The 25,654-nt window shown below is 41.8% G+C and overlaps 1 protein-coding gene across 2 annotated transcripts in view; it reads left to right on the top strand.

Moving 5' to 3' along the window:
- The window catches only part of prim2 (DNA primase subunit 2), a 66,452-nt gene that overhangs the window by 26,855 nt on the left and 13,943 nt on the right, over positions 1 to 25,654 (top strand). For both annotated transcript variants that reach the window (XM_060872887.1, XM_060872888.1), the window contains 2 exons: positions 9,437 to 9,509; positions 11,203 to 11,388. In XM_060872887.1, the coding sequence (XP_060728870.1) occupies positions 9,437 to 9,509; positions 11,203 to 11,388 (259 nt within the window). The remainder of the gene's footprint in view (positions 1 to 9,436; positions 9,510 to 11,202; positions 11,389 to 25,654) is intronic.

Genomic DNA, 25,654 nt, shown 5'->3' with positions numbered 1-25,654 from the left:
ACGAGTGTAGGGCATTTATTTTGTGAACTGGTTTACTCATTCTCACATCATCATTTGTGACATCATCATACGGACAAATTAGCCATCACAAGCTTTCTTTAGCTCCAGGATTTCACCATTTTGCGATTGTAGAAATGAGTGCAAAATTAAGCAAACTACGCAGTCTATTGAGGAGCTTACAGTTATTCAGAATGTCCCTAGATTTTCTGCAGATTTGGGCCAAGACATCGTGTGTGACGTCGTCATTCAGTAAAAGCCGTCTTCCACTCGTGTGTAGGAGTTTGAAAAAATAATAATAATAAACAACAACAAAAAAAACAAAGCAAACAAATTACATATTTTTAGATCCATTTCCTGACATTGAGCATTAACAGTCTTTGTTAACAGACTCAACATGTTCATTGTAGTAATAATGACCGCTGCTCCATCTTGTACAGCTTCACTCCATTTGTTTTGTTTGATTTAATTTTATTTCGCTGTTATTGTGCATGTGCACCACAGTATCAGTGCTCGGTTCTGGACGTGTAAAACCCGGCTGTTCTGACTGATGTGACTGACGTAGATGGATATTAAAGGGCAGCTGCTCTATAGAGTCCACACACAAGGGTGTCCTCTCTCTCTCTGTCTGTCTCTCTCTCTCTCTGTCTCTCTCTCTCCCTCTCCTCTCTCTCTCTCTCTCTCTCTCTCTGTCTCTCTCTCCCTCTCCCCCCCTCTCTGTCTGTCTCTCTCCCTCTCCCCCCCTCTCTGTCTGTCTCTCTCCCTCTCCCCTCTCTCTCTCTGTCTCTCTCTCTCTCCTCTTGCTCTCTGTCTCTCTTCACTCTTTCTTGCGCTCTCTCTTTTCTCTCTCGCTCGCTCTTTCTCTCGCTCACTCTATTTCTCTCCTTTCTCTTACACTCTCTCTCTCCTTTATTTTTCCTCGCTCCCTCTCTCCTTCTCGCCTCCTCTCCTTGCCTTGCTCTCTCTCCTCTTGCTATCACTCTCACTCGCTCTCGCTCTCCTTGCTCTCACTCTCTCTCGCTCTCCTCCATCTCTCTCCCCGCTCATCTCTCGCTCGCTCTTCTTTCGCTCGCTCTCCTCTCTCTTACTCTCCTCTCTCTCTCTCTCTCTCTCTCTCTCTCTCTCTCTCCTCTTTCTCCTCTTTCTCTCCCCCCCTCTCATGGTATAAAGGAACAATGGCAGCATGCTCGATTGGCATCACAGCCAGCAGCCATTTCATTTGTTATCCAATTAAAGCAGCTGCAGTCCCTTGAATTCTGTTGCTTTAATTGAATTCGGTGTGGGGACACACAGGCAGCAGTTTGAGGCTGCCAGATGCTTTCTGCTGTGTGTCATCCCTGGTCTGGCCTGATAAGACTCTCGTTTGACCCTGAGCAGTGTGAGGACGTGTCCAATCGGTTCAATAGGAGACTGTTCGCACTACTGTGTGTGGATTCAGATGTTTAGATACAAATCTATTGAGCTTCATCTGTTTCAGTTGACCTCAGCAGGTCTTGTGAGGTAATACTATTGGCCAGGCATATATAGCAAAAGTTTGTGGTCCCATGTTTTTTTTTTTTTATTATTATTATTGAGAATAATATCATTGATTGTGTTTGTACAGTTTCCCTTATAAAAAGGTTAAGACTGAAATGTGGATAAATTCTTCAGCAAAACAGTGAATATTACAAATATATCTAAGAATCCAGTTGCTGTGAGTGGACAGAAAAGGTTGAATGCAGGAGAATATTGAGTGTTCGATGCAAACACTTACACACATTTTGCTTGTGTTACTCTTTGTATCTTATGCACAGAGAGCTTTTTTTATTATATGTTGTATGAAGGTTTAGAGGAAGAATTTGTTTGTCATTGTTATTTTAATGTGTACAGAGAAATTACATCTGATCGCACTAAACATTATCGTTATTTATTATCATTAACTGTCAAGATGATGATGATGAGGATGATTTAAAGTTTCATTAGCCTTCATTCAGTTTGGAATGAAAATCTTGTTGGATTAATGAAGAGATCCGAACAGTGAGATCCGAACAGTGATGTTTCCATGTTATGTTGTTGCACCAGAGCAGGAAGGCTCAGAATCGAATGTTTCACACTCAAGCATGTGGGCCAAGATTATTTTGATTTATAACTGACTCATGAAAATATTATGGGAAATGAAGCCATCTAAACCAACAAACCCAACCCTTTTCACTGACTGGGACAGGGAATCAATATCAAATCAGTGTAGTGATCCAGGGTTGGTCAGGGTAACAGCTGAGATAGGACACATGCTTTCATTTCTGTCTCTTGATCGTAATAAGTTGCCTCTTGAAGCCAAAGTCTTGTCATTTCTCCTAAAGTGTATACAAACTTTTTCACTCAACAATAGTTTGCAGTTTCTTTGCTTTGATTCTGTTGAAAACCCATGATTTGTATTTGAATCATGAACTCCTGTTCACCGCAAGAGAAATCTCGCTTTGCTTTAGACAAATGCATCTCATTTGTCATTCAGTTTTATGTTGTGCTGTCAAATATGTCTTTTCCTGACATGCCTTAAACAAGATTTCATCTCTTTCCAAGCCAAAAAAATAAAATGGAAAGATGGTTGGTGAAAATTGTCAGTCCCAGGTAGTTAGTCCTGACGAATAGTTAATCACTGTGTGAGTCACAACAAGAGGAACACCAGCGAGATTATTGTGCTAGTGAACAGTGGCGTGTGTGTGCGTGCGTGAGTGTGTGCGTGCGTGAGTGTGTGCGTGCGTGAGTGTGTGCGTGCGTGAGTGCGTGCGTGCGTGCGTGCGTGAGTGTGTGCGTGCATGCGTGCGTGCGTGCGTGAGTGTGTGCGTGCGTGAGTGTGTGCGTGCGTGAGTGTGTGCGTGCGTGAGTGTGTGCGTGCGTGAGTGTGTGCGTGCGTTAGTGTGTGCGTGCGTGTGTGCGTGCGTGTGTGCGTGCGTGAGTGTGTGCGTGAGTGTGTGCGTGCGTGAGTGTGTGCGTGCGTGAGTGCGTGCGTGCGTGAGTGCGTGCGTGCGTGAGTGCGTGCGTGCGTGAGTGCGTGCGTGCGTGAGTGCGTGCGTGCGTGAGTGTGTGCGTGCGTGAGTGTGTGCGTGCGTGAGTGTGTGCGTGCCTGAGTGTGTGCGTGCCTGAGTGTGTGCGTGCGTGAGTGTGTGCGTGCCTGAGTGTGTGCGTGCCTGAGTGTGTGTGTGCGTGCCTGAGTGTGTGTGTGCGTGCGTGAGTGTGTGCCTGAGTGTGTGCGTGCGTGAGTGTGTGCGTGCCTGAGTGTGTGCGTGCCTGAGTGTGTGCGTGCCTGAGTGTGTGCGTGCCTGAGTGTGTGCGTGCCTGAGTGTGTGCGTGCCTGAGTGTGTGCGTGCCTGAGTGTGTGCGTGCCTGAGTGTGTGCGTGCCTGAGTGTGTGCGTGCCTGAGTGTGTGCGTGTGTGTGCCTGAGTGTGTGCGTGCCTGAGTATGTGCCTGAGTGTGTGCGTGCCTGAGTGCGTGCGTGCGTGAGTGCGTGCGTGCGTGAGTGCGTGCGTGCGTGAGTGCGTGCGTGCGTGAGTGCGTGCGTGCGTGAGTGCGTGCGTGCGTGAGTGTGTGCGTGCGTGAGTGTGTGCGTGCGTGAGTGCGTGCGTGCGTGAGTGCGTGCGTGCGTGAGTGCGTGCGTGCGTGAGTGCGTGCGTGCGTGCGTGCGTGCGTGAGTGTGTGCGTGCCTGAGTGTGTGCGTGCCTGAGTGTGTGCGTGCCTGAGTGTGTGCGTGCCTGAGTGTGTGCGTGCGTGAGTGTGTGCGTGCGTGAGTGTGTGCGTGCGTGAGTGTGTGCGTGCCTGAGTGTGTGCGTGCGTGAGTGTGTGCGTGCGTGAGTGTGTGCGTGCGTGCGAGCGTGAGTGTGTGCGTGCGTGAGAGTGTGTGTGTGTGCGTGCGTGAGAGTGTGTGTGTGTGCGTGCGTGAGAGTGTGTGTGTGCGTGCGTGAGAGTGTGTGTGTGCGTGCGTGAGAGTGTGTGTGCGCGTGCGTGAGAGTGTGTGTGCGCGCGCGTGAGAGTGTGTGTGCGCGCGCGTGAGAGTGTGTGTGCGCGAGCGTGAGAGTGTGTGTGCGTGAGAGTGTGTGTGTGTGCGCGCGAGCGTGAGAGTGTGTGTGTGTGCGCGCGAGCGTGAGAGTGTGTGTGTGTGCGCGCGAGCGTGAGAGTGTGTGTGTGTGCGCGCGAGCGTGAGAGTGTGTGTGTGTGCGCGCGAGCGTGAGAGTGTGTGTGTGCGAGCGTGAGAGTGTGTGTGTGCGAGCGTGAGAGTGTGTGTGTGCGAGCGTGAGAGTGTGTGTGCGTGCGAGCGTGAGAGTGTGTGCGTGCGAGCGTGAGTGTGTGTGTGTGTGTGCGAGCGTGAGTGTGTGTGTGTGTGCGAGCGTGAGTGTGTGTGTGTGCGCGCGTGAGAGTGTGTGTGTGTGCGCGCGTGAGAGTGTGTGTGTGTGCGCGCGTGAGAGTGTGTGTGTGTGCGCGCGTGAGAGTGTGTGTGCGCGCGTGAGAGTGTGTGTGCGCGCGCGAGAGTGTGTGTGCGCGCGCGTGAGAGTGTGCGCGCGCGTGAGTGTGTGTGTGTGTGCGCGAGCGTGAGTGTGTGTGTGTGCGCGAGCGTGAGAGTGTGTGTGTGCGCGAGCGTGAGAGTGTGTGTGTGCGCGCGAGCGTGAGAGTGTGCGCGCGCGTGAGAGTGTGTGTGTGTGCGCGAGCGTGTGTGTGTGTGTGCGCGAGCGTGAGAGTGTGTGTGTGTGCGCGCGAGCGTGAGAGTGTGTGTGTGTGCGCGCGAGCGTGAGAGTGTGTGTGTGCGCGCGAGCGTGAGAGTGTGTGTGTGCACGCGAGCGTGAGAGTGTGTGTGTGCGCGCGAGCGTGAGAGTGTGTGTGCGTGCGAGCGTGAGTGTGTGCGTGCGAGCGTGAGTGTGTGTGTGCGAGCGTGAGTGTGTGTGTGTGCGCGAGCGTGAGTGTGTGTGTGTGCGAGCGTGAGTGTGTGTGTGTGTGTGCGAGCGTGAGTGTGTGTGTGCGCGCGTGAGAGTGTGTGTGTGCACGCGTGAGAGTGTGTGTGTGTGCGCGCGTGAGAGTGTGTGTGTGCGCGCGTGAGAGTGTGTGTGCGCGAGCGTGAGAGTGTGTGTGTGTGCGCGAGCGTGAGAGTGTGTGTGTGTGCGGGAGCGTGAGAGAGTGTGTGTGTGCGCGCGAGCGTGAGAGCGTGTGTGTGCGCGCGAGCGTGAGAGTGTGTGTGTGCGAGCGTGAGAGTGTGTGTGTGTGCGAGCGTGAGTGTGTGTGTGTGCGAGCGTGAGAGTGTGTGTGTGTGCGAGCGTGAGAGTGTGTGTGTGTGCGAGCGTGAGAGTGTGTGTGTGTGCGAGCGTGAGAGTGTGTGTGTGTGTGCGAGCGTGAGAGTGTGTGTGTGTGTGCGAGCGTGAGAGTGTGTGTGTGTGCGAGCGTGAGTGTGTGTGTGTGCGAGCGTGAGTGTGTGTGTGTGCGAGCGTGAGTGTGTGTGTGTGTGCGAGCGTGAGTGTGTGTGTGTGTGCGAGCGTGAGTGTGTGTGTGTGTGTGCGAGCGTGAGTGTGTGTGTGTGTGTGCGAGCGTGAGTGTGTGTGTGTGTGCGAGCGTGAGTGTGTGTGTGTGTGCGTGAGTGAGAGTGTGTGTGCGAGCGTGAGTGTGTGTGTGTGCGAGCGTGAGTGTGTGTGTGTGTGCGAGCGTGAGTGTGTGTGTGTGTGCGAGCGTGAGTGTGTGTGTGTGTGCGAGCGTGAGTGTGTGTGTGTGTGTGCGAGCGTGAGTGTGTGTGTGTGTGCGAGCGTGAGTGTGTGTGTGTGTGCGAGCGTGAGTGTGTGTGTGTGTGCGTGAGTGAGAGTGTGTGTGCGCGTGATAGTGTGTGTGCGTGTGTGTATACAGTTAGATATAATGTTGTGGGAAAGACAACTTGGTTCATGTTCTCACCTACACTATAGCCTCCTTCTCCCTCCCTCTCTCTCTCCCTCCCTCTCTCTCTCTCTCTCTCTCGCTCTCTCTCTCTCTTATTCGCTTTCTCATGCTCGCTTGCTCTGTATGATTTTGCACGCTCTCTCTCTCACGCTCTCTTTCTCTCATTCACTTGCTCAATATGAACTTGCTCACTCACTCACTCTCTCTTTCTTGCTTCCTCTCTTTCTTGCTTTCCCTCTCACTCGCTCATACTCGCTTGCTCAATATGATCTCGCTCTCTCTCTCTCACTCTCTCTTTCTTGCATGATTTCACTCAGTATCTCACACGTGTATACACAGGATTCCTTTGTCAAACAAAACGTATAAATTAAAATGCGGCGTCCATCATACAATTCCCTATGTATGTGCTGTTGCTATAGAAACCCTAACATTGAGGTTCAAGCGCAGTAACACTCACCTTCGTGTTATAGCCAGAACTATCTGTGCTGCTGTTATACAAAATTAATGCACAACTTGTGGTGAGGAAAAACAACGTCGGCGAGGGAACGACCGTGTAGAGCTGCTCGATCATAAGGGATAACGGGTGCAGACGTTTCGTGGACGTTTCACATCGTTAAACGTAGATATAATCTAATAAAAAGTCTTTAAAGAACACGTTTAAACTGACTAAACAGTGTGTTCAAATTCAGGGTCATAACAGTAACTCAGTTTCGCATCAAGCAGCATCACACCATCCCATCACCGGAATAATTTTCTCATACGAACTTGCTGTGTCCTGCTTTATTCCTTAATCATAGGAATGATCAAGACATCATCATTTCTACCAGGCAGCTATGTCTGAATTCTGACTCTACCAGCATCAGAATGTGCAGTGTGGAGTTTAGCTTTAGGCTAGTATGAAAGCATTCAGCGAATCACAGTGCTGAAGCAGGGGCAGCTTCAATAATGCACCTGCATTTCTTTCCACTGCTGAGCTTTCACATTTAGAGGAGGGGGAAGTGTTCTAGCAAAGGTGCTTACCTCCAGAATCTCAGTAGAACCGCAGTTGATACGGGAGATTAACTTGGCTAAAGTCCCAACTGGCGAATAAAGTATAGAAACGGTCGCAAATCAGCGATGGATGTTGAACTCAGGGGAGTCCTCGGAAAAGAGCATGCATGAATATGAACAATTTCATGCACTGTGGGGAAATTAAAATAGCCTGCTTGTGTCCACATTATGTATAATATCCGGTGTTGTTATATGTTAGTTTAAATCAATCACTGGAAAGATCTTATTTTTCATTGTTAGTTAATACTCCATCCAATTCAGTTGTCAAAACACGAAGCTTCTCTCGAGATAACTGTTTTTCTGAAGTTTCATTCAGTGATTATGATGTATCGTCGCTGTCAGAGGTGTTTTGTCTGAACGCACCATTTATCTTTATGAGTAGAAATTATACCCAAAATGTTTTACGTTTGTATTTGTTGAGAGAAACATTTTGTGAAGTGTGGAGAGTGCTTATTTTCTGTTGTTCTGATTCACAAGGCTTGTCTAGTACGTCATCTGCCGAAAGTAGAATGGGATTCTATGCAGTCTTAGAAAAATCTAGAGTGCCTGAAAAAGCTTTTTTTTAACCATGTTTGTGACAGTTGAACCAAATATGAAGAAGATTTTTTTATTATTATTATTATTATTATTATTATTTTTTTTTTAATGGCCGTTATTTAAGATACATCTCTTTGTTTGGAAATAGCTTTTTCACTCGTTCAGCTTTCAGCTTTCCTGGGCATTTTGGCCATTCAGTTTTTGCACCCAAACAGATTATATAACCAAAATGGAGGACTAAAATCTGTCTGTAAAATCCAGTGCCTATGGTCAGGACCTTTGGGGTTATACATGATATATTTTGTTGTTTAAAGCTCTGTAAAAATCTAATAATCTGTATTTAAATATTTTTAGTTCAGATAAAAAAGTTCAGCTCAATTGAGCTCATTCTTGTATTTAACATATATTTGCTACTCTGAGCACACGGTGTTAAACAATACTGAGATACACCAACCATTCCTCAGGTTTGTGGTGCTTCTTCTGGCAGACGTGCTCTAGAGCCAAAAGAGTTCCTCTGTGATGCTGTCAGTCAGCTGAAAATTTCATGTTATGTCTGTCTGTCTGCTGGGTCTATGGTTTTATCTGTTGTAGGTATGAGTTATTGGGTCTAAATTCCAATCTTGGTGCCTTGTACAGCGTGAAAAGAGAGAAGGGTCTAAAATCATTTGACTGCCATCTGACTTTCTGAATTTTAAGACTAGTCAATAAGAGTTCCATGTATGTTGGTGATGACCCACACTTACAATCTAGTGAAATCTGGGATAACACAATAAACTAATCTCCTGTTCTTAACACCACCAAACATCGCCATCAGTCACGTTACCACCAGAACTACGATTGCCCTGTCATTTCCATCAGCCACGTTACCACCAGAACTACAATTGCCCTGTCATTTCCATCAGCCACGTTACCACCAGAACTACAATTGCCCTGTCATTTCCATCAGCCACGTTACCACCAGAACTACAATTGCCCTATCATTTCCATCAGCCACGTTACCACCAGAACTACAATTGCCCTATCATTTCCATCAGCCACGTTACCACCAGATCTATAATTGCCCTGTCATTTCCATCAGCCACGTTACCACCAGAACTACAATTGCCCTGTCATTTCCATCAGCCACGTTACCACCAGAACTACGAGTGCCCTATCATTTCCATCAGCCACGTTACCACCAGATCTATAATTGCCCTGTCATTTCCATCAGCCACGTTACCACCAGAACTACAATTGCCCTGTCATTTCCATCAGCCACGTTACCACCAGAACTACAATTGCCCTGTTATTTCCATCAGCCACGTTACCACCAGAACTACAATTGCCCTGTCATTTCCATCAGCCACGTTACCACCAGAACTACAATTGCCCTGTCATTTCCATCAGCCACGTTACCACCAGAACTACAATCACCCTGTCCTTTCCATCAGCCACGTTACCACCAGAACTACAATTGCCCTGTCCTTTCCATCAGCCACGTTACCACCAGAACTACAATTGCCCCTTCATTTCCATCAGCCACGTTACCACCAGCACTACAATCGCCTGTCATCACCATCCTTGCCACCTTACCCCCAGCACTACAATTGCCCCGTCCTCACTATCCTTGCCACGTTACCACCAGCACTACATCTTTGCCACCCCTACCACTAGAGTCACTCATGCCATTATCAGTCTCCCCCGTCACTGCCAGCACAACCCTGATCATTGCCAAATCCCTCACTCATTTTATTCCTCTCATCAGTCATCACCCCTGTTATCACAAACACCACCATCATAACCACCCCATCACCAGCACCACTATCACCACTGCCAACACAGTAATCATTACAAACAACACTGACCACCTGACAGTAACTTTCTGACTTTGAAAGCAATAAAATATATTTTCTACCTAAAAGGTATTCCATATTGAACATCTTTGATTGATCTCCAGTTTTATTCTTGACTTGTCCTGTGTTGCAGTCATGCCTACGTGGGTCAGGATTACAGCATTCAGAAGAACATCGGAAAAGTCTCCATGGAACAGATCGATCCGGTGAGTACTCAGTAACTTAAATCATAACATCTAGCTTGTAATGCGCTTAACCTTTTTCTATCTTTAGTTTAAAAATATTTATTTATTTATTTGTTTGTTTGTTTGTTTATTTATTTATTTCACAGTTTTCATTTGCTTTTCAATTCACTGTTCTGCAACGCTGGCATAAATAAAATTTTCTCTAGCCATGAAGTACAGACCACTGACACATCTGTATTTTACAGATCGAGCTGAACACGTCAAATATTTAACCAACACTCTGGGTTAATTAAATATTTTTAGTAGTGTAATGTGTGTTATGTTCATTTAACAGTTCTGAGTTTTGTATTTCAGGTATTGTTTACTTTAGCCAGCAGACTACCACATTATTTCTCTTCTGTTTTGTATATACTGTATATATGATGCACTGTCTCACGTGACCGGTATGACAGTGTATCATAGTCATGGCACTATGGGGAAACACCCTGAGGGTTTAAAACAGGGCAGTAGACAGCTCAAAGAAAAGAACAACAGAGACAACATTTATTTTAAATACCCTGTGGCAGTCCTTCAAATGATTTAAAAATCAAAATAAATATGTTCCTTAACCATGTAAATGAGTGCTTGTTCTAACAGTGTGGTATTACATTGGTGACTGAGTGTGTGTGATTAACAGTCCAACATTGTCATTGCTTAATTAGACCAATTAATGACCGATTTACATATTGCGTTAAATCTTCATTACATAATTAATCAGCTCTGCCACCTTCAGTTTGTCATTGTGTAGTGTCTGTTTATGTAGGCGCTTGTTCTTTTCTCTTTATCAGACTTGTTTTAAAACTAATGTCATTTTCAAATTTTAATAAAAACTTTATTTATTTATTTATTTTAACATTTGCTGGTGCTTTGAGTTATTTGCACCACAGTTACAGTAGATTTCTGGTTTCTGATTGCTCTTGATTTTCAGCAGCTCTGATAATAAGATATGATACTTACAATAAGAAGACTATATAAAACAGTATTTTGCAAAAAAATGTAGTTTCTGCTTCAATGCATATCACAAGTTTTAGTTTCATATGATCTTTCTAATAAATTATTATTGTGTGTAGTAATAGCACATTAACAGTTAAGGCATGACTCTGATGTCGGGGCTTTATAACAGCCAATAATCTCTCTAAGTCTTCCAGATAGAGGACTTTGCACATTCAGATTTCTGTCAAGTTTTTATTTTACTAACTCAGAAAGAAAAGAGGGCAGTAAGAGAGGGAATGCATTTTTACAACTGCTATAACATAAGTGATAACAGAAGCTCGTTTGCTTTGTTGACGTTCCACAACGTTAAATGCAACGGCCATCCTTTAATGAATGCAAATTTGTAAACCTTAGTTAAATTACTGTGCTATGAGTAGACAAACACAGTGTGGCAGTGTGACTGCAGGTTCTGTTTCCTCACATCACCAGCCTGTTGTTGATTATTTTCCTATAACAATATGTCCTGTCAGTTGAGTAGTGGGTTTTCATTATTTGTTCTGCTCTGTGTCTTTCCCCGGTGTATTGCAGAGTGAGTAAATATGGTTCTGTGTCAGACTGTAATATTGGGTTGTGACGTTCTCATACTCTGACTTAATAACATCACTCCACCCTATTCTGTGTCCTGATTACTTGCTTGACAGCAAAGGATCTCCTTTCATTCCTCCTTTTCTTCCTCTATTAGCTGTCCACCAAGTCATTCCCTCTGTGCATGAGGCAGCTGCACAAAGCCCTGAGAGAAAACCACCACCTGCGCCATGGCGGCCGCATGCAGTACGGCCTTTTCCTCAAGGGCATCGGCCTCACGCTGGACCAGGCTCTGCAGTTCTGGAGGTCTGAGTTTGTCAAGGGCAAAGTGGACGCTGATAAGGTAAATATAGCCGTGCCTTTAACCCTCACTTGCTCTTGTGCTCATTTAGCAGCCTCCTCACTATCTGTACATTTCACATTCTTGTTGTGTTGATGTACGTCTCCCTGTTTGCCCTTCAGTGATTCTGAATTCCGGTCATTCAGACAAATGAGAGCTCTTATACTGTGAAGGAGAAGCTGGAAATAATTTGGCACCCTTCCTTTCAGTCCTTAATTAAGAAGTTCTGGAGAATGCAGTGTTTTTTGTGCCCATGGTACATTTAACAAGAAGATTACACTCCCTAGCTGAGTCCTCTGTCTCGTCATCTCGCTCGGCGAGGGAATGTTTATTCCCAGTTGATTCTCAATCAACGAGGAGCTAATGGCATTCACATCCTTACCTGAGAATGACTGTCCTGATGGGGACGCATTTGAATATATTTAGTTTCCCCACTAGTCAGACACTAGTCATTGTATCCTGAAGGCAAGACGCACTGCCATCTCTAATATTATGTATTGTAATTTTCTTGTTTTTGTCCTCGGCTTTGTTCCGCAGCACTTTGTGCAAGCAGTGCCTTTGAATACAGAGTAAAATTGAAACAGTTTCACAATTAATGGCATATGAGCAGAAGTTTGTTGTTGACTTTCAAAATACTGAGTAATTTGCTCCTCCGCATTATTAGATTCTACTTATTATTATTATTGGCACTGCTATTATTTTATTTATTTATTTATTCATTTATTTATTTTTCCTGCTTAAAACAGCCTGGTTTTAAATGTACAGTTAACATGGAAATCCTGGGAAACCGTATTTCTGAATAAAATGGCTGCTAGTACAGGATAGACAAATCTTTCTTTCTTTTCTATAATTTATAAATTAAGGAAACACAGTAGCACTTTAAAGAGGAAACGAATACCGCAGTCACAATGTGATTTAATAATTTTTTTTTGTTTGTTTTTTTGCCATGCCATTCTTCCCTCCCCCAATGTGCTGTCTTCTCTTCTAAATAAGCATAATATTCTGCTAAATACATTATTCATGCCTGAGGCCACACTCATCGCAGTGTGTCTATTGAGCCATACAGCTTCAGTTATGCTGTGATGGTTTGTTTCTTTCCACTGTGAACGGAGGTGAATATCTGCACCTGAAGTAATCTAAAACCAATAAACTGAACAATAGAACTGCGCACACTGCACTTCCCTTCTCCATCTATGAAATGGTGTGCAATTTTCTGTGACAACATTGTAAAGGCAAAGGGGAGACAAATTAAGCTTCTTTTCCACAAAATGTTACATTTCCCATTTTGGCAGAAATAAGATGTCACTTTGTGTGACAAAAGCAATAAATGAAGATCAAGAGGACAGCAAGTTTGTAAATGTGGTTTCTGGCTGCATGTAAAAAAAAAAAAAAAAGGCAGAAGAAGAACAATAGCATCACCACAGTTTCACTAATTTAGATGGACATCTTTAGGATGAGAGAAGGTTTTATCATGTTTCGCTGAGTACAAGCAACCTTTTCAAGAAAATAGATGGAGCTGACATTTCTGTTCTTGAAAAACTGTACAGTGCTGTTTTTTTATTTTTATGTAGATGAACTGCCACTGCTGCTAAATACCACAGACTTTTTTTTTTAAGCCTGAATATGTATGTTTATGCATGTTCTAATTAATGTGACTAGAAGTCCATTAATGAATGAAGCACATATTCACAGCTTCATTAAAACAGTTGGCAGGCAAAGGAAACTGGAAAAAAAAGATGCATTTTTGACTTTTTCTACTACATGTAGGTTTATGGACGTTCCTTTTTCCTAAAAGTCTTTCTCCTTTCTCATTTCTCATTGCAAGTCGTGGCGTACTGATTATGTGCTTATGTTGCTGAGGTGTTTTTTCCTGTTCCCACACTGTACTCCCCACAGGAGCATAGTCTCGGAGTTGTTTTTTTTTTCTCCTCCCCTCCCTCATGTTATGCTGTATTTCCTCTTTAATCCCCTGTCTTCCTGTCCTGTCCCCCCTTGTCATATTGTATGTATTGTATGTATGGACGGGTTGATGTCTAATTTCGCTGGTACCTGTGACCAGTGACAATAAAGGCTACTACTACTACTAGAACAGAATTAAATGCATGTAATATTAAAGTCTGCTTTTACCTGTGTTTAGGGGGTGAAATGCGAGTCTGAAAAGCAGAACAGGAGCATGGGTATTTTTGACAGCTGGTATCTGATTACAATCTTAATAGATTAGACTTGTGTCTATTTCACTAGGAAACATAGCTATCTAACAACTTATTTAAAGCATGACATTTATTCACTGTTTGGGGAAATTACTCTCAGTATACAGTAGTTTCAGATCTTTTTTGTACTTCTGTGTTTGATCAGTGGCTTTGCATCATGAGATTTGCAGGCAGAGAGCCAGAGCAAGGTCAGAAATCGTGGAAATAAAAGCATTTTTACATCATCTGGATTAATTATAGTTGAAGGGTCAACGTATGTTATAGGGCAGGGGTGTCAGCCATGCGAGCCGTGGCCTGCTGAAGGTTTTATTCTGGCACGCCTAATGAATTTATAATCCATGGTCTAAATAAAACTTGTGGGGAATTAAAAGCTTTAAAAACAGAGTTAGTTTTTGTTATTCCAGTAGAGGACCAAATAGAGCAATAAACCTAGAGTTGTAAACTCAAATACTGACTGAAAACATTTATTCAGCCACCCACCTACTTTAGTAAGCGCTTTGTTCAGGTCAGGGTTACGGTGGATCAGGAGACCAGGAACATTGTGAATGAGATAGGAATACACCCTGAGTAGGATTTAAGTACACTCATGTACTAGTGACATGCAATACCCCGTTTGCAAGCTAACAATTCAAACTATAATCCCAATCATTTGTATTTCTGTTCATTACAAGATGCTTTTCATTCCAAAATGTGTTTGAAATGTTACCTGATACTGTATGGGGTTGGGACACCTTTTGGAAACTGTTTCTTTGTAATTGATTGCAATGTGTTAATCTTCTTTGTAGGCGCTATGTGTAAACTGTTTATTATTCAGAGTTTATCAGGGAAATAGTCAATAAATGAACACACTATGTGTAATGTGTCCCATAACACAAAATAGAGGTGTCAGACCTGTCATAGGCAGTGACACAAACCTTGCCACAACCTGACTTTTCAACTCTTGCGGCTGTAATTTGGCCACATTGACATCTGATGGGTTTTCCAATGCCGTCTCACAATTATTGCCTTCTATGAACATTTATTTTTTCCCCCAATGTTAAGGATTGTATTCACTGCTGTCTGTGACCCCTGTGATATTGCATCAAGGCGGTGGACAACACTAGTTTGTTGTATACTGTATGCTCTTATCTAGCTAGAATGACAATTAAATTCTCCTAGACTCTTTTACTGTCCAGCAGATTAATGTGCTGTCAGATCATAAGACTCCCCAAAAATGGAATCCAGTTTAAAGCTAAAATTTGGGAGTGGGCTGAGCGAGAGAACAAATAAGCCATGCAGAATGGAAACCCCACATCCCTGTGAAGTGGAAAAGCAATTACATTTTCTGGTGAAATTGTGTCCTTGAGCTGTGTCACTATTTAAGCTTTGCACCACACTTGGTATCAGTGCTTTTCTCTAGGAGCATCATGCTAACTCTTACAGCCCCTCAAAAAGGCTATGAACAGAAGGACTTAATATACATATGAATAATATAGTGAGGCCAAATGAGATCATGCGTATGGTTTAGGACTGAGTCTCTGCAGTACCAAGGCATTTCATTTTAATAGCCTGAAAAATGTATAATCTTGTGCTGAATTACTGTAGACAGTTCTGTTATGGAAATAGTATTTTTTTTGATTAAATTATTGACCTCTTTTGATTGAATGGAAACGAAGCTGAAAAATTTCAAATAGACATATATGTTTTCAAGATTTTAATCTCAGAGAGCCCTAATGTAAATGCCCTACATATATGAAATGTATTTTCTCTCCCTTTTTTTCAAATGGACAGTATTGAGCCATAGGAAATCCTTTACTCTGAGATTTAAACAGTGCTCTGAAGCACCGAGCATTTTTCCATGCCTCACAGTCAGCAAGGAACAAGCCTCAGTTCAAAGAAGCATTTCGGCTTTGACTACAACTAAGCCACTTTCACACACTCAAAAGCAATCTAAGGCTGTGTGTTTACCCCACTCGGGCTCACAGAGCTTCATCCGTTCCACAAGTCAGAGAAGGGGAAGAAATTATTCAGACATTCCTGTTCTGTAGTAGTCATGCACCGCCACTCGCCAAAGTGGTCTATTTTTGGGGTGGCTGCATCTTCACAGTATGGTGTCTCAGGTGTAACTTGGTGAGATCTCACTTCACTAACACACTCTGCCTTCAGAGGCACAGGATGGAGGGATGTACAGCTCCTAGACTGATGTTTCTGAGGTGTCAGAGACAGCATGCCAAAAGCCACATTAATATTCCACTTCTGTTTGATGAAGAAAACCCAACCTGTAACCCGTGTGATATTTGTGCTGGAAAGAAAATGTGCAGCTTTCAGTGATTTTAAAAAAAAAAAAAAAAAAAAAGAGAGAGAGAGAGAGAAAGAGAGAATGAGAATAAGAATGACGATCACATATTGTCAAACGTTTGTGCAAAAGCATACATATATAAACAAAATATAAAATAAATATAACATAAAACTTTGCATTTATGTAATCATTTAGCAGGGTTTTTCCCCCAAAACTGATTTTCATGTCAGAAGAAATCAAATGCAAACTATTCTAGCTTTTAAAACTATACACAGTAAGTGTAACACACATTAAGCACACAGCAAAAACATAGAGTGATTGCCAGAGATGGATAGATATAAATAGATTGATATAACGTGATGCGGCTGGAGCTGGATGCCCGGATATATATATACTGGGATAGATATAGATAGTGATGGATTGATTAAAGGTTATAAATGGATGGATGGAGATAGGTGATGGAAATAGATTTAAGGATGGATAGATATAGTAGTGGATGGATGCATGGAGATTGGTAGATATAGATGGACATGGATTTATTGCTATAGATGGATTGGGGATGGATGGATTAATGGATAGATAAGTTGTATACAGATGAGTAAAGATGTGTGAGGAAATGGATGGCTGGGAATGGATAGATATAGTTGAAGATGGTTGTACTGATGGATAGATATAGATGGATTTGGCTGGATTAATGCATATTTATTGATGAAGATAAATGAGTGGGTGGCTACAGTTGAAGCTAGAGAGATGGCTAGATAGAGAGTTTAGATGGAGAGAGATTAATAGGTATGCTGTCCATCACATAAGTAGGCAGAGAGAGAGCGAGAAAGAGATGGATAGACATGTAAACACCCTGACAGGAAGTGAGACATGTGGTTAGGTTGTTTCAGTAAGGCATTTCTTCCATATCACCAGAACTGATGACGCTTTATTTCTGTTGCATGGAGTCATGGATTTTAATCATCCTCTCAAGCTATGTAGTTGAAGCGCTAAAGCCGTATTGCTGTTTTGCTTTATTTTTCCCCTCTTGTCTTCGCTCATGTATATTAAAACCCTCATCCACTTAGCAGGGGTGCCACTGAAACATTTAGATGGAGGGCCATTAAGGATTATGGCTTTTTTTAAGCTAACAGCAGAGGTTCTTTACGTCCTCACTGGAAGTTAGTCACCCTGTAGAAGAGGAAAAGGTAAAGTGGGTTTGTCATTTCATGAACTTCCATTCTTACCCCATTCACCTTTCTTTTAGGCATTTGATATAAATCCTCTGTGTGTGTGTGTGTGTGTGTGTGTGTGTGTGTGTGTGTGTGTATGTGTGTGTGTCCCATTCTGAATTCAGCGAGAAGTTTGATTTTGTGTTAATAAATAATGATGAACTCTGTGGCTCCTATTCAGCTATCAGGTTATGACATCTCATAAATATTGCATGAAGCCCAGGTCTCCGAAAGCTCCTGTTCCATATCACTGGCCTAGGACTTGTTTTTTCTGATTTGAGCTGTAGGCATGGGATCCTTGCTTCTCTCTAGGCTCAACACTCGATTCATTGAGATCTAAAAATCTGAGGTTTGTACAAAGGTGACACTCATTTGCTCATGCTTGCTGTAAAAATCTTCATAGTGTGTGTTAGCAGTCTTAATTTCTCTTCTATTCATAGCAAATGAAGACAGAAAGCAAGTCGAGGTTTAAGCTTATTTGGACCCCGGGTTGTGACGGAATACACTGATGTAAAGTGCCGTCAGCTTCAAGTCTCCTAGAACAGATTGTTTGATTAACAAGTTGTCAAAACACATCATCTTTCTCCAACACTGACAGTCTTGCATGTGAGAAAACACCCGAATTTTTGAATCACAAGGATGACAGTTCGAACAAGGAAGAAACGTACACTTGTGGTGCGCAGCTACGATTATATTTATTAGTCAAGTGACAGTTGTTAGCAAACAGAAACCATGAGTGACTAGTTGAAGGTAACCATGTGACCCGATTGATTTCCGAAAATAAATGCACAAATATTTGCCATGTTAAATGCTTTAAGCTCCATGATTTTTAAAATGGTGACTCCTCTTTCTAAAGAAAAAATGAGTTCAACATTTAAATAAATAAATACATATTATATGTATTCCTGGATTAGCCAGCACACCCCTGACGTTTTGGCATGGGGTAAAGCGGGTATCATTGCCACCTCCCAGCTTGTTTTTTGGTGAACATGTGGGATTTTTTTCAGGGTCTCCATCAAATGTCATTGTCAAATTAAGTTACATTTAAATAACATATATTTTAACGAGCAAAGAACAACCAATATATTAACATTAGTAAATTAAAATGAGAGACTCATTTAGTATATAAAAGTATACTAGTATATAAAAAATAAAAAGTAATATTCTAAGTAATAAGTAAGTAATATAATATTGTAACCTCAAAATTTTTTGTCCTCAACTTATTCATTAGTCATGAAATGTGGTTATAGTTCATAAATACATCACTGAGTATTTTTGTGGTTGATTTTATTGTCATTTTTTTTGTTCAGATTTTATATATATATATTTGTTATAGATTATTATATATATATATATATATATATATATATATATATATATATATATATATATATATATATATATATATATATATATATATGATGCAACTTGACCATATTACTTGTAGAAAACTAGCAGAAGTCCCAGGTAATTAATTTCTATATACACATGAATTAAAGAGGTCTTTGGCTGAATGGCTGTTGTGGTCACACAACATGTCTTGGGCCAAATCTGCAGAAAATCAGTGGTCATTTTGAAAAATGTAAAACTCCTTTAAATATTGCTGTGTCTGCTGGATTGTACTCTTATTCTCTTTTTTGGTGTGAAATGTGAGAGTTTACAAGCCAGATGTATTGGTCAGATGTGTGAAAATGAATGGGCTCTGTCTAAGTAGTGAACAATGTTATTTCACAATATATTATGACACAATTGTTACCTCTAAATACCACCTTGCTTTTAATAGATGGATGTTGGTTAGTTTATGGTGCTATGAGTTAAAGAATGTTAATAACTCTGGAACGCTGTTTAGTGTAATTATAAAGACAGATGATTTAGGACAGAATGTGCCAGAAGTAAGGCTTCTCACTGATCTAGCTGGAAGAGTTTCTCATCTGTGTGAGATGAATGATTTTGGCTCACTCGATATAGAGACTCATGCAGTATAAAACGTCCTAAAACTAGCCTTCTGTAAATAAGCAAATCAGTCTAAATATACTTTAGTAAAGTCCGTTTTTAAAGTCTGCATATATAGTCTGTTGGTATCTTAACTATTATTGACTATATTTATCAAGCTTTTTTTCTGAAATCTGTGATGTCCATCGTTTCTCATTGCTGAGATTTGATTTTTTTTATTGCTCAGCTTAGTTACAGTAAATAAAACATTAAAGCCTTTTCTTTAAATGCTTTTAGACGGCACTCATTATTGAATGCTCTATTGAATGCATTATTGAATGCTTTTACTTTGTACTACATACACCACGAACAAGCTCCTTTTGGATTTGTTTGGTGCACCAACCGACCTGAAAGATGTTTTCGGGGTTTTATTCCTCTTATACCTATTATATCACATCGATTTTCTATTACACTTTTTTTAATTGTTTATTGAATGATGCATCTTAACTTTTATTCATTGTAAATTATTCATTAGTTATTCATTGTAAATTGTGCAATGTTTTATGAGATTAGTTACTTCCTGTTATCACTCACATTATAGCAGCTATAAACAGAAATTCCCTCACCAGCTTTAATTTATTCTCATTGAATTTAATAAGAAGATAAAAAAAAATTTGGAAAAGTTCCATCCCAAATAATTTAACAAAATTTAAACAAAGCGATTTGTTTATTTATTGGAGCCATTAAATTAGTGGACAATTTTTTTTGTGTTTAATTTTTTATTCAAGTGTTTAAACTTGGCTTTCAAGCAGATTAATGGCCTGTTGAGCTTAATTTTAGCTTAAAATAGCTCAAAAACCCATAATTCAGAATAACCCGAACTGGGTGTTAAAACTTGGCTTCAAGAAGTTAAACGATCCATTTTATAGAAAGTGCAGGCATGACATGATGTTTGGGTGAACCTGTGTAGGTACTGGGGTGTGGAGCTTTGCGTACATGGGCAGGAATAATTGAGGAGTGAGAAGAAAAAAAATCATTCAAAGCTTATTCAGCTCTGCCTGTTTAACCATTAGAGCCCTAATCTTGACCAATAATGCCTAATGCTTCTTTAAGTATTCCAAAAGAACATTTATTCTCAAAATGTTACATGAATATAAAAAAGTAATTATAGGGTAATTTAGCAATTTGAAATAACCTTTCATGTGAAAGCATTATGTTGGTGTTTTATTCTGAGAGGAGGGCTTACAGGATAGTGGGGATCATGACTAGAGAATTTCATTTTTATATAGACTGCAATAATATATATTTTATATAGAAGTGCCTCTTAACGTTATCTGTCACAAGGAAATCAGAGTTCAAACAGGGATGATTTAAATTATGTAAATGCTCATTATATGCTTAATTGGAAGTCTGTGTTTGTCTTTAATACCCGGCTTATCTGCTTGGTGGATCCGTACCTTTTTGTTTAAAGTGCATGTAGCCTTTTCTTATGGTGTCCCTTGTTCTTTGTCCCACTGAGACAGACCGGACTGTAATTTATGACAGAAACTTAGCTTCCCCTCCCCAGTGTCAAGAAGGTAATTGGGATACAAAGAGATGCGGCTGGGACAAAAGCCGCTGTACTGTTGCTAATGGCTGCTGGAGTTGTACACGCAATCCCCCTCACCAGCTGCCTGGTTAATTAGAGCACCGATCCCCTCGAGAGTGTTCTTCCTGCATGAAGCAAATCTGGTCTCCTCCATCATTCGACCTGTCCGTGTTTACACAGTCGAGCCCAAACACCTCTCAGTGGCTTAACCATGCTAATTGACACATGGATGAGTGGAGGATGTGCCAGGCAGGATGAGAGAAGGATCACTATGTGTTCAGATAACAAGCTAGATAGGATGTTGTTGACACTCTTTCATTTTTAGGGGTCCAAGCCCAAACTGATAGAGCTGTGATGTTTTTTATTTAGGGTATTCTAATTCTTTTAAGAATAAGTAGTATAGGTGTGAAACCTGGTTCTGCTCTCTTCCACTATTCAGGCAAGCAAGAGTATAAAACTATTATAGTATATAAAAATGTAAGTTTTTGTATGTAGCAGTTGAGGAACTGGCTCAACCTATATAAACATATTTAAGTAGACTTTACACCAGAATAATTTACACCTCCAGGGTGTCCAGTTTGCAGCCTAGTACTGAGACAGCTTACCTGATTTGCTTACTCGGCTCTTTGCATTGACAGGTCCGGAAGCTGCTCAATCCAGCTGATTACACCAAAGAATATTGTTGCAGCCACAGACTGGTAGAACGTTTTTAGCAATTTGGTACATACACTGAAGGATCTAAGCTTCCACAGGAAGTAGCGTCTTTTCATTCCACCATTCTTCATCCTGTAGGCCCCACCAGCTCCTTTTACATGTTGAGAAGCAATTTGTTGTTCTAACACCACTTTACAATTCTGTCCACCACCATCCCGTACTCAATCTCCTGCCCATTTTTAATACACACTACCCTGGCAGAATCATCAGAGAACCTGCAAGTGGCATGACTCAGTGTTGTATTGGAAGTCCAAGGTGTAGAGTGTGTACAGGATCGGAGACAGAACAGGCCTTTGTGATGCTCCTGTGCTTCTCACCACCTGTTCAGACATGCTGCTTCCCAATCTAACAAACTGGGGCCTGTCACACGGGTAATCCAGTATACGATGGCTTAATATCGTACTCAAAATAGGGTACAACATAATAGCATATCCTTGCATTGCAGTCTTTGTGCACATTCAATTCAATTCAAGTTTATTTGTATAGCGTTTTTTACAGTTGGCATTGTCTCAAAGCAGCTTTACAGAACATAAACATAGAACAAAAGGTTAATATAAAGAATAATATAAAGATTAATAGAATACAAAATTCAAGATTAATATTAGATATATTTAAATGTGTATGTATTTATCCCCAATGAGCAAGTCTGAGGTGACTCAGTCAGCAGTGGCAAGGAAAAACCTTGAGAGGAAGAAACCTTGAGAGGAACCAGACTCAGTGGGGAACCTCAAGTTCAAGTTTCTTTATTTGCCATTTTGCTACATGTTAAGTCATGCAGTGGAACGAGATGTCGTGTCTCACAGGTCAAACAGTGCAACATCCATACAGACATTAAATATCAAAAAACAACACAAAGCACAAAACAAAGCAATACAATATAAATACACAAAAAAATACACTCAAATAATAAATATAAGTATGAAGACTCTACAATGCTTCCTTGATATTGTACACGTGCAACAGGAGGCATTCAAAGACAGCAGCTGGTAGCGGACTAGTGCAAGATGTGGTGTGCAGCATGAGCATGTAAACATTTAAACAATTTTGATGTGCCAGTGTGCTAATGCTGAGGAGAGTGTGACTGGTGGCAGTCAGGTGGGTCACGTCACAGGAGGCCTGTGTATTTTCAGGGGGTGGCAGTGGAGGTTTGAGTTCAGGGATCTCACAGCTTGGGGGAAGAAACTGTTCCGCAGTCTAGCAGAGCAGGGCTCTGATGCTCCTGTACCTTCTTCCTGATGGTAGAAGATGAAAGATGTTGTAGGAGGGATGGGTGGGGTCCCCGCCATGCCGTTGGCCCTGCTGAGGCATCGCTCCATGAAGATGTCCTCGATCGAGGGGAGAGGGGCGCCGATGATCTTTTCGGCTGCATTCACTATCCTCTGAAGGGTCTTGCGTTCAGCTGCACTGCAGTTCCCGTGCCATACAGTGATGCAGTTCATCAACTCGCTCTTAATGGTTCCTCTGTAGAAGGTGGTGAGGATGGGTGGAGGGAGACATGCTCTGTTCAGGCAGCGGAGAAAGTGCAGCCGCTGATGTGCCTTCTTGGAGAGTGACCATGTGTTGGTAGACCAGGTGAGATTCTCTGTGTTATGCACCCCCAGGAATTTTGTACTGCCAACCCTCTCAACTGTTGTGTTGTTGATGGTCAGTGGACGGTGCTCAATGGAGATTATAAAACTCTACATTTAAACTGGGAAATAACACCATCAGGAAGACTATTCCAAAGTTTGGGCGCTAAATACGAAAGCGCTCTACTGCCTTTAGTAGACTTAGGTATTCTGGGAATTACCAGGAGTCCTGAGGTTTTTTTTTTTTTATCTCAAGGATTGTAACATGTTAGAAGACTAGTTAGATACATTGGAGCTAAACCGTTAAGAGCCTTGTACATAAGTAGAGATGATAAAATTGGGGTTATATGATCATACTTTCTTGTCCTAGCGAGAACTCTGGCAGCTGTATTTTGGACTAACTGTAGCCTATTTATTAAAGATGCAGGACAACCACCTAGTAATGCATTACAATAGTCCAGTCTGGAGGTCATGATCGTATGAACTAGCTTCTCAGCATCAGATACAGATAGGACATTTCTCAGCTTGGCAATATTTCTAAGGTGGAAGAAGTCTGTTTTTGTAATATGGGTGATATGATTTTCAAAAGACAAGTTGTTGTCTAATATAACACCCAGGTCTTTCACTGTCGAGCTAGTAGTAACAGTACATCCCTCTAAATGGAAGTTGAATTGTGAGAGCTTCTGTGTACTGGTTTTTGGACCGATAAATAGTATTTCTGTCTTATTGGAGTTTATCGACAGAAAATTAAAGCTCAGCTAGTCTTTTATCTCTCTAACGCACTCAGTTAATTTGGACAATTTAGCTATTTCATCTGGTTTTGATGAGATATATAACTGTGTATCGTCAGCATAACAGTGGAAACTAATTCCATGTCTTCTAATGATGTTCCCTAATGGAAGCATGTATAATTCGAGAAAAGCAGAGGTCCTAGAACTGATCCTTGAGGGACCCCATAATAACTGGCAATAAACTGGAGGATTCACCATTTACATGCATAGCATGTAAGCATGCAATATATTTAATCAATATCACAAGCAAGATTGCTGTTGTCTGAATATCAGCATTGCCGTTATTTGGTGTAGTCATGAAGCTGCAGAATGAGAAATTGAAAAAATTGACATTTCGGACACAGTATGGCCAAATGTCCGGTTCATTTTTGTCTTATGAATGGAAATTAATCTAGAACAAGCCACACTTACTCAGTGATAGACAGCCAGTTAGCAGGATAGCTAAATCCCACTGACAGTCCTGTTAAAGGCGCTGCTGGTAAAATTGGCTTCCCTTCTTACTTTTCATGGTCAACTAATGAGCTTTCATATTGTAAGTCAGACATAATATGCATGAAAATTGCATCACTTTCTATGTTTGCCCATGTCCATAACACTACTGTAGTAACTGTGTCAAACTAAGAAGTGGAATTTTAAGTGGAAAATAGACAAGCAGAGCGATACAACGAGGCACATTAAAATCTCAAAGTGTGGTTGGACTTAATATGAGCACTCTTAATGTGCCGCTGGACCAATCAAATTAGTGTACCAGATCGAACTGTTGTACAAGACCTACACATAACATTTTGTTTTTCTGTCATGTAAAACAACTAATGTCAAAAAGTTTTCCATTTAAAAAAGTGATTTTATGACAAACCTGAATCTTCCATTTATAATTTTTAAAAAATATATTTTTATTTCTTTGAAATAAGGGCCTTAGGACCCAACATTGGAAGCTTGGTCCTGCTGTGGCTTGAACCCCAAATCCTCCAATCAACAAACTGGAGTCTTAACCGCTTAAGCCATCACTACCCTATGATTATGATTACTTGAAATTTCTAATGGTTATATTGTAGGAAGGGGGCACGGTGGCTTAGTGGTTAGCAGGTTCGCCTCTCACACGCCTCTCACACGCCTTGTGTGTGTGGAGTTTGCATGTTCTCCCCGTGCCTCGGGGGTTTCCTCCGGGTACTCCGGTTTCCTCCCCCGGTCCAAAGACATGCATGGTAGGTTGATTGGCATCTCTGGAAAAAAATTGTCCGTAGTGTGTGATTGTGTTTGTGAATGAGAGTGTGTGTGTGTGCCCTGTGATGGGTTGGCACTCCGTCCAGGGTGTATCCTGCCTTGATGCCCGATGACGCCTGAGATAGGCACAGGCTCCCCGTGACCCGAGGTAGTTCGGATAAGCGGTAGAAGATGAATATTGGAGGAATCATTTAGGCTATAGAAATCAGAGATTTAGAGCAATAATCCACCTAGAATTGATCTACCTCTATAAATCTATTTTCTCTCTGCTGAAAATGGTACATTTCTTCTTTCTGCAGCTCAAAATCTCTCACAATTTAGCTCTCTTCAGAGATTTAAAAGCTTTTACAAACCAGATCAGAGCTTTATAAACAATAGACAGGGTGTTGTGGTGACAGTTTTGCAGTAAAGAAAGGGCATGATGATGAACGATCACACTCATCCTCAAATTACTACCATTTACCATTTATGGTAAAGTGCACCACTAAGGCTGATCTGGCAACATGACAAGCAGGAGAAGGAAGATAAATGTCTGCATGCTTTTTGCTTTAATTGTTGGTAAGAGGGTCTTACATGCTTAATGCTCAGCGCTCTAGGATGTTGTAGAAGGCTTTAGTGAGAAGCATGAATGCCTTTTAGTGCACCTTCAGCACAAATACTAACATCGAGGTGTTCCGAAGGGTTCCACCAAATGCTCATGAAATGCCTGCTGGCCTTTTCCTCACTTCTCATCTCCTTCTTTGCTCAGTC

Source organism: Tachysurus vachellii, chromosome 6 (assembly GCF_030014155.1).
Source record: "Tachysurus vachellii isolate PV-2020 chromosome 6, HZAU_Pvac_v1, whole genome shotgun sequence".
NCBI lineage: Eukaryota > Metazoa > Chordata > Actinopteri > Siluriformes > Bagridae > Tachysurus > Tachysurus vachellii.
The sequence above is the reverse complement of the archived record's forward strand: the minus strand, read 5'-3'. Positions and strand labels throughout refer to the sequence as shown.